This window comes from Hermetia illucens, chromosome 3 (genome assembly GCF_905115235.1).
Source record: "Hermetia illucens chromosome 3, iHerIll2.2.curated.20191125, whole genome shotgun sequence".
NCBI lineage: Eukaryota > Metazoa > Arthropoda > Insecta > Diptera > Stratiomyidae > Hermetia > Hermetia illucens.
Genome location: NC_051851.1, coordinates 132,315,903 through 132,327,098, shown reverse-complemented (window position 1 = coordinate 132,327,098; position 11,196 = coordinate 132,315,903). Strand labels below are relative to the sequence as shown.

Here is an 11,196-nt window from a genome sequence, read left to right as displayed (position 1 = left end):
CCAAGGAGAAATATGATCAATCTATGGTTATTAGCCAAATTGAGAGCTTTATTGAATATATTCTTTGTGGTTAATGATCCTACGTCGAACTTCCAACAGCTCATTCTTTGCCACCAGGGTATGATCATTGAGTCCGAAATCATGCAATCATCGCTTCTGGGCTCTTGACGGAATAACCGCTAAGCAATCTTCAGAAAACGAAACATGTAATTCGGCAAAACCTGAATTGAGAAATTTGTGGGTGCGGCCTGTGCACAAATTTTCTGAAGCTACTTCTCGTACTTTGCTGAATAACTCCGTCAAATCTGAAACTCTCTCCAAATTTTCTGTTAGGTTCTTACTGTTTATCCCAGTCTATTCTCTTTGGACCACTCGTCTAATTTAATGACTCCCTGATCGAAAGTTAACACATATAATTCACTATTTCCTTAGCAATTGCACCTTATGCTGCGGAACGATAATGCGAAAGATAATATCTTTCACATCGATAAATCTTAAGTCATTACATGGTACTTCGACTTACGAACGGACCCTCCGTGGGGTCTGTTCTAGCCAAACCTATAAAAATATTTGCCTGTTCATCGCTTTCACAAAACAACATCACATTTTGCTAAATTTTGAATAAAAAGTCCTTTAATCGAAGACGAAGGATCTAGTGTTCACTAACGAAAAAAAATCTCTAAAGTTTTATTTTTGTAATTATTTTTTTCGTGATAATAGTGAGAATTGCCAGTTCATTACATATATATACATAGTTTCAGATTCACGAATGAAAAATCGAAATCGTAACGTCGCTACATGTCCTTCGTGCTTCATACTCTACTTCCTTTCTGAAGCCACACTGACAATAAATGGTTGCTACTGTTTTCGGTGCTTTAATCTACAATCGAAACGTATCACATTAAACTCCGAATAAAAAGTCGAATGATGACTTAAGCCACTTGATTTAAAACAGCAAACAAGGAGTAGGCTGATTTAAGTACCTGAAAAAGATAAAAATGTATAAAAACTATTTCTATTTTTATTAATTTATAATCTCACAGCCATCCAAGTTGCAAGGGTTATACTTATAACGCCTCCCGCAAAGATGGTCCATGGCTTTTGGGACTGCAGCATAAAAATTATTAATACTTTACGAAATTTCAAACTTTGATCCACCCAATTGCATTGATACAAGCCAGTTGTAAAGTGAAATGTCTCCTCAGCCATTTCGTTTCCGCAATAACAGGAAAGGGTTATTTCGAAGACCATACTCATAAAATAGCAACATAAATAGGCGACTTCCACCAGGTTATCTCCAACGAAGAAAATGTAAATGGCTGTCATACATAAGGTGAACTCGGTGGAAAGGAATTGAAAAACCAATATGCGTGAAGTGAAGCTCTCGCAAAGGTTTCGGAACCTGAAATATATGATATATAAAACGTTCACTATTAGTACATTTGAATAATATTCAGGTAAAATTGTGTAGCATTATAGTACAACAATAAGAATCCTAGTCTCAACAACAAACTTTATTACAAGGCTCAGCAGTTAAACTATTAGCCTTTCGTAGCAGAAGGTCGCGGTTGAAATCTTATTGGTGGTTTGCATCGTTGCTAGATGTCAGATACCAGTTCACTCAACTGTAAATGACTACCTGAGTTATATCGGAGTAACAATCATGAGCGAGCGCAATTCATATTACTTTGCTTCCTACAGACTACTGTAGTCCTGTAGTGTACCGTTACGGCCTTGAATGCGGTGCTCAAATACGCTTCAAGCCCCTGATTCAATTCTGAGTTGTCAAAATCTTGGCCGATGCCGGATTTAACTCAATACTAGCACTAAGTGAAAAAACTTTTGGGCTCAGGTGATCCTACCTACTTGAAAACTAAAGGGGCGCTGGTGGTTGTGGCCGGTGGTAGGTCAATGAGAGAATCCGTCGAGAACTCCTCATAACATCAAGCACGTATGCAGAATGGTGTACTTCTGTATGGTTTGAGCCAGACTGTGCGAAGGTCCCAGGACATCAAGGGAAGCCGTGAGGGATTTAGGTACCGGTAGCTGACAATATTATGAGAACTACAACCACCCGCTCAAGACGCCAACTTTCTTTAATTTCTCGAGCCAATGGCTCATAGTTCACCTTCTTCTCCACGTTCGATTTTGCTGTTATGAGGGATAATAACATCAAAAATATACACGACCCGTCTTGTCAACTAACAGTACGTCATGCTTGTTATGTAGAATATGGCGATCAGTCAGAACTTCCGGTCCCAATACATGCGGTAAGCAGAACTATCAAGTACCGCTTGCGACTCATATCGGACATATTCCCGGGATCAGCCCTTGATTGTATGCAAGGTTTTGATGGATAACCTTACATACAGCATTATGCCTGGTGATGCATTGCACCGGTGCCATAACTGCCAGAAATGAGATGATCCAACGTCTCTAATGCCGAACCACACATTCTGCACCAGACGTTCTCCACCCGTTCTTTCATGATGAACTTTTTATAAGCTCGGGTGGCGACCACGCCGTCCTGAATGGCACACATGAACCCCTCCTTCCCAGCAAAGACCTTGGCGGTGATGTTGTGCTGCCATATCAACCACGCCCCTATCTCCGATGTCACGAGGCAGGTTCATCCGCTCCCCGGCAGAGTTTGGATGATCCATTAGGAATTTGAATATAGTAGTCCGTATCCGCCGCTGAACGTTTTCCAGATCGGTCGGTATTCGCCCACGGTAATATTCCGAATGCATAAGCCAGTGAAGAGATGGCGAATACCTTCAATGCGTTTTTCTTATTCTTCCCCGAGAGATGCGATTTCAGCACCAGCTTTAAACGTCGCAGGAGTTCTTACAGCAGAGCATCCGTCAGATCACCATCTCGAGCATGGGTTCCTTGCAGAATTTCTAGATACCAATAGAAGTCTGTCTCGGCCATAGCTTGGATTTGGAGGTCCCGAATGCTATGTGCGGCATGCGGGCTTTAATAACGTTTGCGGATGGTTTGAATTCGACACTTATATAATCCAAATTCCATCCGAAAATCACGACTGAACATGTCTGTTATTCATCTAAGTACATCAAGTGTGTGAGTTCGCACAGCAAGTAGACCATATGTAATCGCAAACCAATGCTCTCTAGCATCAGCCAGTAGCCATGAAAGGGGGTTCAGTGCATGCAAAATTAAAGGGGACTCAACGAATCCCCTGGAAGGTGCCCCATCGTATACGGATGGCGCTGCGGTATTAGCACCCTCAGATGTACGCACTGGTAAGGTGGAATGCCACCCTTCCATGACTGTTGCCAAAAACTATTAGTTTCGGATCAATGCGATACAAATGTAGGACATCGATTACCCAGGTATGCGGGATGCTATCAAAAGCCGTGGCATAATCGATATAGCAACTAAAGAGGCTTGTTTGGCCTCTAGGTGCTTGTCCTACAGCTACCGAGTCGATAATGAGTTGCACTCTGAAACCCCTTGACCAATTCGGCAGCCCTTCTGCTCCTCAGACAAATTGTTGTTGGTCTCGAGGTGCGCATTAACCCTTCTACTGATAATGGACGTTATGAATTTGTAGAGGGTTGGTAAGCAAATAATCGGTCTTGTGTGTTGCGGGGTCCTGCACCGTGTCCTTCTTAGGTATTAGGTAGGTAATCCCCGCAGTAAGGAAGGGTGGAAATTCCTCCGGCCGACTCATGACCTCATTTATACTGTGTGCCAACCGACTGTGTACGCTGGTAAATTTCTTATACCAGAAATTCTGCACCCGATCCAGACCTGGACCACTGCAGTTCTCCGAGCTGTTTATGGCTCGTCGAACTTCCTCTTCGGTAACATGCTCCGCACGCTGGGCGGATAACCCCCAAAGTCGACCCTAGTATTCTTTTGCTTCCATTACCGAAGACTGTATTGTCTGGACGCTCTGTTGAGATTCGTTGAGCGATTTGAAAAAACTCCGCTGTTTCCTCGCGTATGTTGCATTCTGGATACGTCTGGATTGACTTTTGCCATACCGTCGTAATCGACTGCATATGACAGAAAGTTTCTGTTTTAGGGTGTCCAGAATTTCAACTACGGACGTCTCACCGGGGATGGCATTGTTTCTGTAAACCCTCTGCAGTTGGCTTCTTACCCCCCAGCTGGCGTCCTGCTGACGTTCCAGATGAATTTGCCATGGTGGATCTCTTCGGTCACTCAAACTAATAACACCAAAGCGAATCTTCTGACCGCCGTAACTACACCACAATACACAAGTGGTTGTAGTTACAGCAGCGACACATCAGTACACAGTCGAGATGCAATCTCATCATGGATTTGAGATAGGATTCCCGGAGTTGCTGGAGATGCATAGACCCTGGGAATACCTGGTCCATGCAAAGGATCCATTTCCATTCTATACACGCTCTTTGGAATTCGTCCTGAACCTCAGCGGAAACCTTAGCTGGAAGGTACTGGTCTGCGACTCGCTGCACAGTCACGTGCGCAAATTGCGGGAAGCACTCGACGAATCTCTGGTGCAACAGGGGGCGGTAAGACGCTGTACCCGCCCCGCCGTTGTTTCAATTATTATTATTATCATTATCGTTATCAATTATTATCATTATAGGTATCAATATTTGTATCAGTGGGAAGAATTTTTAGTTCACCTTTTCCAAAGGAATTTCCTGTGGCTAATCGACGGCGGGCTGACACATCAGCACCGGTGTTAACTGGCGAATAAATCCGGGTACTAATTCTCTCACTCGCACTGCCAAAATCAGTAGTGGTAGCATCATTGGGATTCTTACTTGCGATACCCGCGAGAGTTCCACCGAGTTCGCTCCCCATTTTTCAAACATCAATCCAGGACGCCGTTCTAACCTCATTTCTTAAGGGCATTTGTCGAAGGCTCGTCGTTAATAGGTGGCCTTCGCTACATGGTGGAGGTGGAAACCACTATCGAATACTGGGAAAACGCATCAGGGATACTATGATACTTCATGAAGAGGAGGACATTTTTTTTGGATTTGTTTGATATATTTTGTTAAAATAACTCAAGAATATCTGTTTCAAATTTCGAGTCAACATATACATTTTGATTCTACATTCTATTATAATTTTCCTTTGAAGCGCTTGAACATGTTTTACTTAATATAAACTTTGTATTGTACAATCATCTTGTAATAGTATGTATGTGAGTAATATGTGCTACAGAATGTATGTATGTCCTGTAGTATTCGTAAATTCGATGCCTAAACATCCCAGGAAGTGTCCGCAATGTCTCGTAAAGGCGCGATTGATGGTCGTAAACGAAACAAGTCGGGAAACCGGAAGCTGGGCGCTTCAGTAAAAAAGGTTTTGTTTGCTTTTTGTGTGCGCATATTTGAGTGTAGAACTATCCCTTTTGTACGTAGCCCGTTAAGAATATGCATTTAGCATGTCAGATTTAGTACTTCGGGTTGTAAATTTACGCGTAAAGACAACTTTGAGCTGCTGTAACTTTGTTACCAATATTATGATTTTGATCAAGCTTGGAGATAATATGCTTCATATTATATTTTATACTACTAACAACTTTTATAACTCTGAGATGAACTTAAGGGGGGTTTTACTCAATTTTCCCAAAAATATGGTAATATACTATTATTAACTTAATTTGAACAGATGTCGATATAGAGTGTATATAGGCCTGGGCACCATATAGAGGCAACTTCATGATTTTTTCAGATTTTTCGGTTGGGTAGTTTCTAAGAATGGGTCCGTTAAAGAAATCATCACTTTGCACCCCTCCCACTCCCCGCCTTTTTAACAAATCACAAAACTAAGACCTATTTCGAAAAGTACTAATCGAGACCTTTCATTTGATATCCCACATGACTATATTTGGTGAAAAAAAATTACAATCCCCTTTTACATGTATGTATGTATAAATCTCAACGTAGGAGGATGTCACTCACTGCGTATCTGGGGGTCCACAGTTCCCACCTTCTCACCAAATTTCGTGTCAATCGGTATAGCCGTTTCTGAGAAAAGTGCCTGTGACAGACAGACATTGAACCGATTTTAATAAGGTTTCGTTTTACAAACAAAACCTTAAAAAGGTACGGTTTCAGAGGCAACCAGTGCGCTGCATGTTTCCGGAGATTTAAATGGTTCTCTGACTAGAATCTTTGAAATGTAAAACTTTCAGTTGCAATGTAATTGTAATTCATGAAAAATAGACAAATGAATCGCAACAAAAAAACAAACAGAAAGGCCCATATCACGACAGATTGAAGGTAATTAAACTTTTTGTAAAAATTTTACAAAAAGTTCGAAAACTTTTAACTCGTTATCCTAAAAACGCCTGTTTTCAGTACGCCATATAAAAGTTCAAAAAAACTACCAAACCAAATCACTTAAAATCTTGCGCAATTACTAACTATTCAACTATTGAATCGACATTTTAAAATAAATAATCAATTTTTAGAGGTCCGACAAAACCTTATTAAAATCGGTTCACTATCTGCTTATCTGTCTGTCACATGCAATTTTCTCAGAAAGTGTTAATGTTGATGACTCGAAATTTGGTAGAACGTTTGGGATTGTGAACATGTAAAAGAAAGATTACATTTTTTTCACCAAATATAGTCAAATGAAAGGCCCTGATTAGTACTTTTCAAAGCAGATATCAGTTTTGACACTGGTTACATACGAGAGGAGAGCGCGGGTCCGCACAATATTAACTACTTCAAGAACCCAGACCCAGAATATCTCGGTTACGATATCTGTTTAAATAAAATTAGTAATAGTATATTATTGTACTCAGAAAATTTACTGTGGACCCGGCTTAATTTCGTCCTGGATCTATAAAATTTCAGTAATATAGGTTTTAATATCCCGCCGGAAAGTTTGGTGGAAATCCTACTATGATTAACAAAGTTATAATAAGTCAAAGTTGACTCTTTCGTGTCAAATTATTATCAATTATCAAGTATATAAACGTGTATACACTACGAGCTTTCAACAAATCCTTTCATACTTGAGGCTCCTACTATTGCTGCAGAATTTTATGATTCTAAGGTGAACTCAAAGGGAGCTCACACTCAATTAACAAAAAATATCATAATACACTATTAATATCTTTGTTTTAACAAATATCGGTATCAAGAGTATTTTCAGCTCTAGGTATCGCATAGTGGAAGCTTCCTGATTTTTTTCAGAATTTTCTGTTCGATAGTTTCTGCCCGACACTTTTAGGATTCCACCTTCCTTACGAGATAGATTTCCAACTGCTCCTCAATTACGTACTGAATTGCTGGAAGGGCGAAAATGTGTCAGTCAGTGTGAGAACAGTGCTTTAGGACTCAGAGCTTGAAGGCAAAAAGCCGATTTTAGTGAAGGCTATGGTCGAAAAAAGGCTGAACTGGGCATTGGAACGACGTGACTGGATTGGTAGGGAGATGTGTTCTCGGATGAGTCGAAATTCAATTTGCAGGGATCTGACACTCCATCCTCAGTGCAAAGAAGACAAAGAGAGAGATCTGACCACCAGTGTGTCGTATGAACTGCACGCCATTCCTTCTCAGTAATGATGTGGGGATGCATAAATTCCAAAAAAAATTGGTATTTTTTCTTTTTTAAGCTGTGCTGTTAACGCAGAAAAGTACAAAAAGTTATCGAAGATGCCGTTGTTCAGAGTGTAGAAGTAGTGTATGAAGTAATGTTTCACGACGATTCGGCTCCGTGTCATAGAGCTCGTACTGTAAGTAAATGAAATTTTTCCGGTGTAAAATTTTTATCTATTTTATCCTCAATAAGGTTCTTATTCACACGGAACATCTTGGAAAGAAGAGCTTGGCGACCAAAATTACGTAAGGACATACATCCACTATATTCTGGACCCTTGAACCTCAGGCTGCGCCCGGTAGGCGCTGGGTTCACGCTCATAAAATTTTAATATTCTGGGAAGTTAAAGATCTATGTAATAAACAAAGTCGATTCTGAAACCCTCTTAATGTGATTTCCTTCCAAAACTGCACTCCAAGCAAATTGCGCATATCAAAAAATATCAGTCGAATCGGCCTGCGTGATAGCAGGAATTATCGAAATTGATATTCTGCTGAGAGAAGGACAGCGCCATTTTTTTGGGTTATATTTTGAGCCCTCACTCCCCTACGTTTCACCCGGTATCAAATGTGGGGTTTTGAAAAGCACTAATTGACCCCTTTAATTTGATACACCACTTGACTACATTCTGTGAAAAAAATGCACCCTCCGTTCACATGTATGGAGAGCCCCCCCTTAAACTTAACACAAAATGGCGCCACTTGCTATATGTAAAGGGAACATCAGACCACACACTTTCACAAATTTTCCTGACAATCGGTCCAGTCAAGTCAGGTGTAACAGACAGATGGACAGGCAGACATCGAATCGATTCTAATAAGGCTTTGTTTTAAGAAACAGTCCGTGCAATTCATCGACTTCAAAACCATAAGTCGCCAGGAGCCGATGAAATTACAGCCGAATTGGTTTCATATGGAGGCGGCCAATTACACCAAGTGATTCATCAATTGATGCTCAAGGTGTGGGACAGCGAATCAATGACGACTGACAACGAGGCATTATCAGTCCCATATATAAAAAGGAAGATATCACGCAGTGCAGCAATTACAGAGGTATCCGTTATCTTGCTAGGTCGGATAGTCCCATACGTTCAGAAAATCATTGGGCCGTACCAAAGAGGCTTCACTCCAGGCAAATCAGCAACAGATCAGATTTTCTCTCTGCGGCAAGCGATGGAAAAATTGTTGGAATATGGACATCAGTTTCGCCATCATTGGCCGCGTTCGAGAAAAGAATCTTCTGAAGAATTTTCGGCCCCCCTATATGAGGGTGGACGATTCCGTAGGCTACATAAAGACGAAATCTATGAGTGATAGCGTGACTGTCAGGTTATGGACAAAATCCGGCTCAATAGGTTACGGTGGACGGATCACTTAATCCGTATGGGTGAGGATGATCCAGCCCGGAATGTCTATAAGGGAAATACCTATGGTAGAAAAAGAAGAAACCAACCCCCCCCCCCACATTCCCGGGCCTGGCTAGCATAGAGGCGTGTAAGAATATGACAACCGTGTGCTTTCATGGAGTTTCAATGTTTGTGGGCAGACCTTCACGGTCCACTTAGCCAATTTCTTTTCGGTTTTGGGATAGGTCTTGCCCCTAGGTCATCTTGGCCACAGAGATGATGATTTGACCATCTAAATCTCCTAAGTTCCATTACAATATCTGCAGATCCTGTCTGAGATTGAACGATGGCGTAGGCCAGGAAGCCAGGCAGCGTTTAGGGATATCGAATTGGTGGTATTCGGCGCAAAACCGGGATGTCTGGAGTTCCTTATTAAGACAGGCCTAGATCGGATACCGGTTGTTGCGCCGTTGATGATGATGAGTAATGTATTACATTAACGGAGGGATTTTACTTGTATCGTAGGAGGAAGTTTTTAAAAAATGCTGATTTGGAAGGAAGAGGGAATGGCGAAAATAGAGTAAACGGAGAAGGTAAAGGCAAAGCCCAGCGACTGTTCATTAAAAATTGCAAAGATTCGGGGAAAGAACCATGCTTGACACCCAATATGAGATCTTATCGACGATTGACTAACTCTTCCTAACAACCAGGGTCATTTTATAAAAATTAATCACATGTACAGATTCAACCACACATACTTACTCAAAGCAAATTTTGTGACTTTTAATGCAAGCCACTAATTCATTGTAATTCTTCTTAGTAGATAAATTTTTATCGTAGCCAATCCTCTGAATCCTGGATTTCAGTATATGTAAATGTCCTTTAAGTAGCCACATAAGTATCCCAGGCAGAGTGTCATTGAGCAGGTTTTGATATATTTGAATGCTAATTCCAACAAACTGGTAAGTATGAATTGCTACGTATATCCGTGTTGAATTTCTCCAATCCCAAGGAAACCATGCTGGATAAAGAAGTCGACTTTCTGTTGAAAATACCATCGGGAGTTCGCAGCTCGCTATAACTAATCCATACATTGATGCATATAAAATGAAATATCGAAGTGACACTTTCACTATGTACTGCAAATACTCCTTGTCAGCTTCAAATTTCAGGTAAGAATCAAGTTCCACCAAATATTCCCGCATTTTCCACAATTCCTTGCGTTTTAGATAATTATTGAAAGTTTTCATACCACAAACTACCATACTTATTGTTAGAGTTAAATTTGAAACCACTTCCTTTTTCTTATCAAGTAGAAACATGTTGATAAACATCGATAGCGGATAATAGAATGTTATTGTAGTATTTAGGCAAATCGAATACACTTGGTAAAGAACTCTGTACTTCTCAGGAGGATCCATTCCTAGAATCCTCATAGTAACCCACAGTGCCCTTATGGCGCGGTAGCTATTCACTTCACCCATTCTGAAACTGCTGCAAGTTCAGTTTCGAATGAACTTTTCGCCGAACATAATGCACCTATATAAGTATGTCCTTACCCATGATACTGAAAATTGGTTGCAAAAGTAACCGGTTTAACCCTCGCGTGATAAACCTCAGTTATGAGATAAAATCCTTCTATATTCCACTTTGAAAAATATTTGTGACGTCATTTAAAATGCAATATTGAGAATTAGGGAAGGCTTAAAAATGATGTAACAGTAGAGCGCATATTAGTTAAAATACTTTACAACCGAATGTCGGTAAGAAGATTCAACATTAAAACAGTTTTCTAACAGGGAAAATTCCCTGCTTTCTGGAATATTCAACGTGATAGAAGCACAGGCTCAAAACAGGACAATACAGTACAATCCCGATAATTCGTAAGGTCAAGGTACGGACGATTTAGTACGAAATATCGGGAATACCAATTATCGGGAACGCAAAATAAAGAAAATTAACTCTGGGAACCGACAAATTAGTACGAATAAACCGATATAATTATAGGGATCCCACTGTATTATTGCATATAATTCATTTTCAATAAACAGACTATATAATACGGTCAAAGTATAATAAAGGTCCCAAGGTAAAAACGCGGATTGGCCAGGATGGAGCATAAAACTAATACCAACAGCTCTGCTACCAAATGCTATCCCAACCCACTCGAGATGATGCATGGGGATGCAGGCGGTCGTGGTATCGCTCATAGGTTTCGCCGTTATGTAGGCTACAAAAACGTTCATCCTCATATAGGGGACCAA

At 40.7% G+C, this 11,196-nt stretch overlaps 1 protein-coding gene across 1 annotated transcript; it reads right to left on the bottom strand.

The window, feature by feature from the left end:
• Positions 1–661: 661 nt before the first annotated feature.
• LOC119651962 (odorant receptor 2a-like) lies at positions 662–10,444 on the bottom strand. The gene is made up of 3 exons (XM_038055824.1): positions 9,695–10,444; positions 1,042–1,402; positions 662–983 (listed from the first exon to the last, which is right to left on the bottom strand). Exons 1-3 carry the CDS (start codon positions 10,414–10,416, stop codon positions 933–935), a joined length of 1,134 nt encoding a protein of 377 aa, XP_037911752.1. The 5' UTR covers positions 10,417–10,444; the 3' UTR covers positions 662–932.
• Between the last annotated feature and the right edge of the window lie 752 nt (positions 10,445–11,196).

Excerpts from the sequence above, each read along its gene's own strand:
- LOC119651962 (XM_038055824.1), bottom strand. The coding sequence starts at position 10,416 with ATGGGTGAAGTGAATAGCTACCGCGCCATAAGGGCACTGTGGGTTACT. Across the intron at positions 1,403-9,694 it reads AGTCACAAAATTTGCTTTGA|GTTCCGAAACCTTTGCGAGA; the intron begins GTAAGTATGTGT and ends CATATATTTCAG. Across the intron at positions 984-1,041 it reads CCCTTGCAACTTGGATGGCT|GTACTTAAATCAGCCTACTC; the intron begins GTGAGATTATAA and ends TATCTTTTTCAG.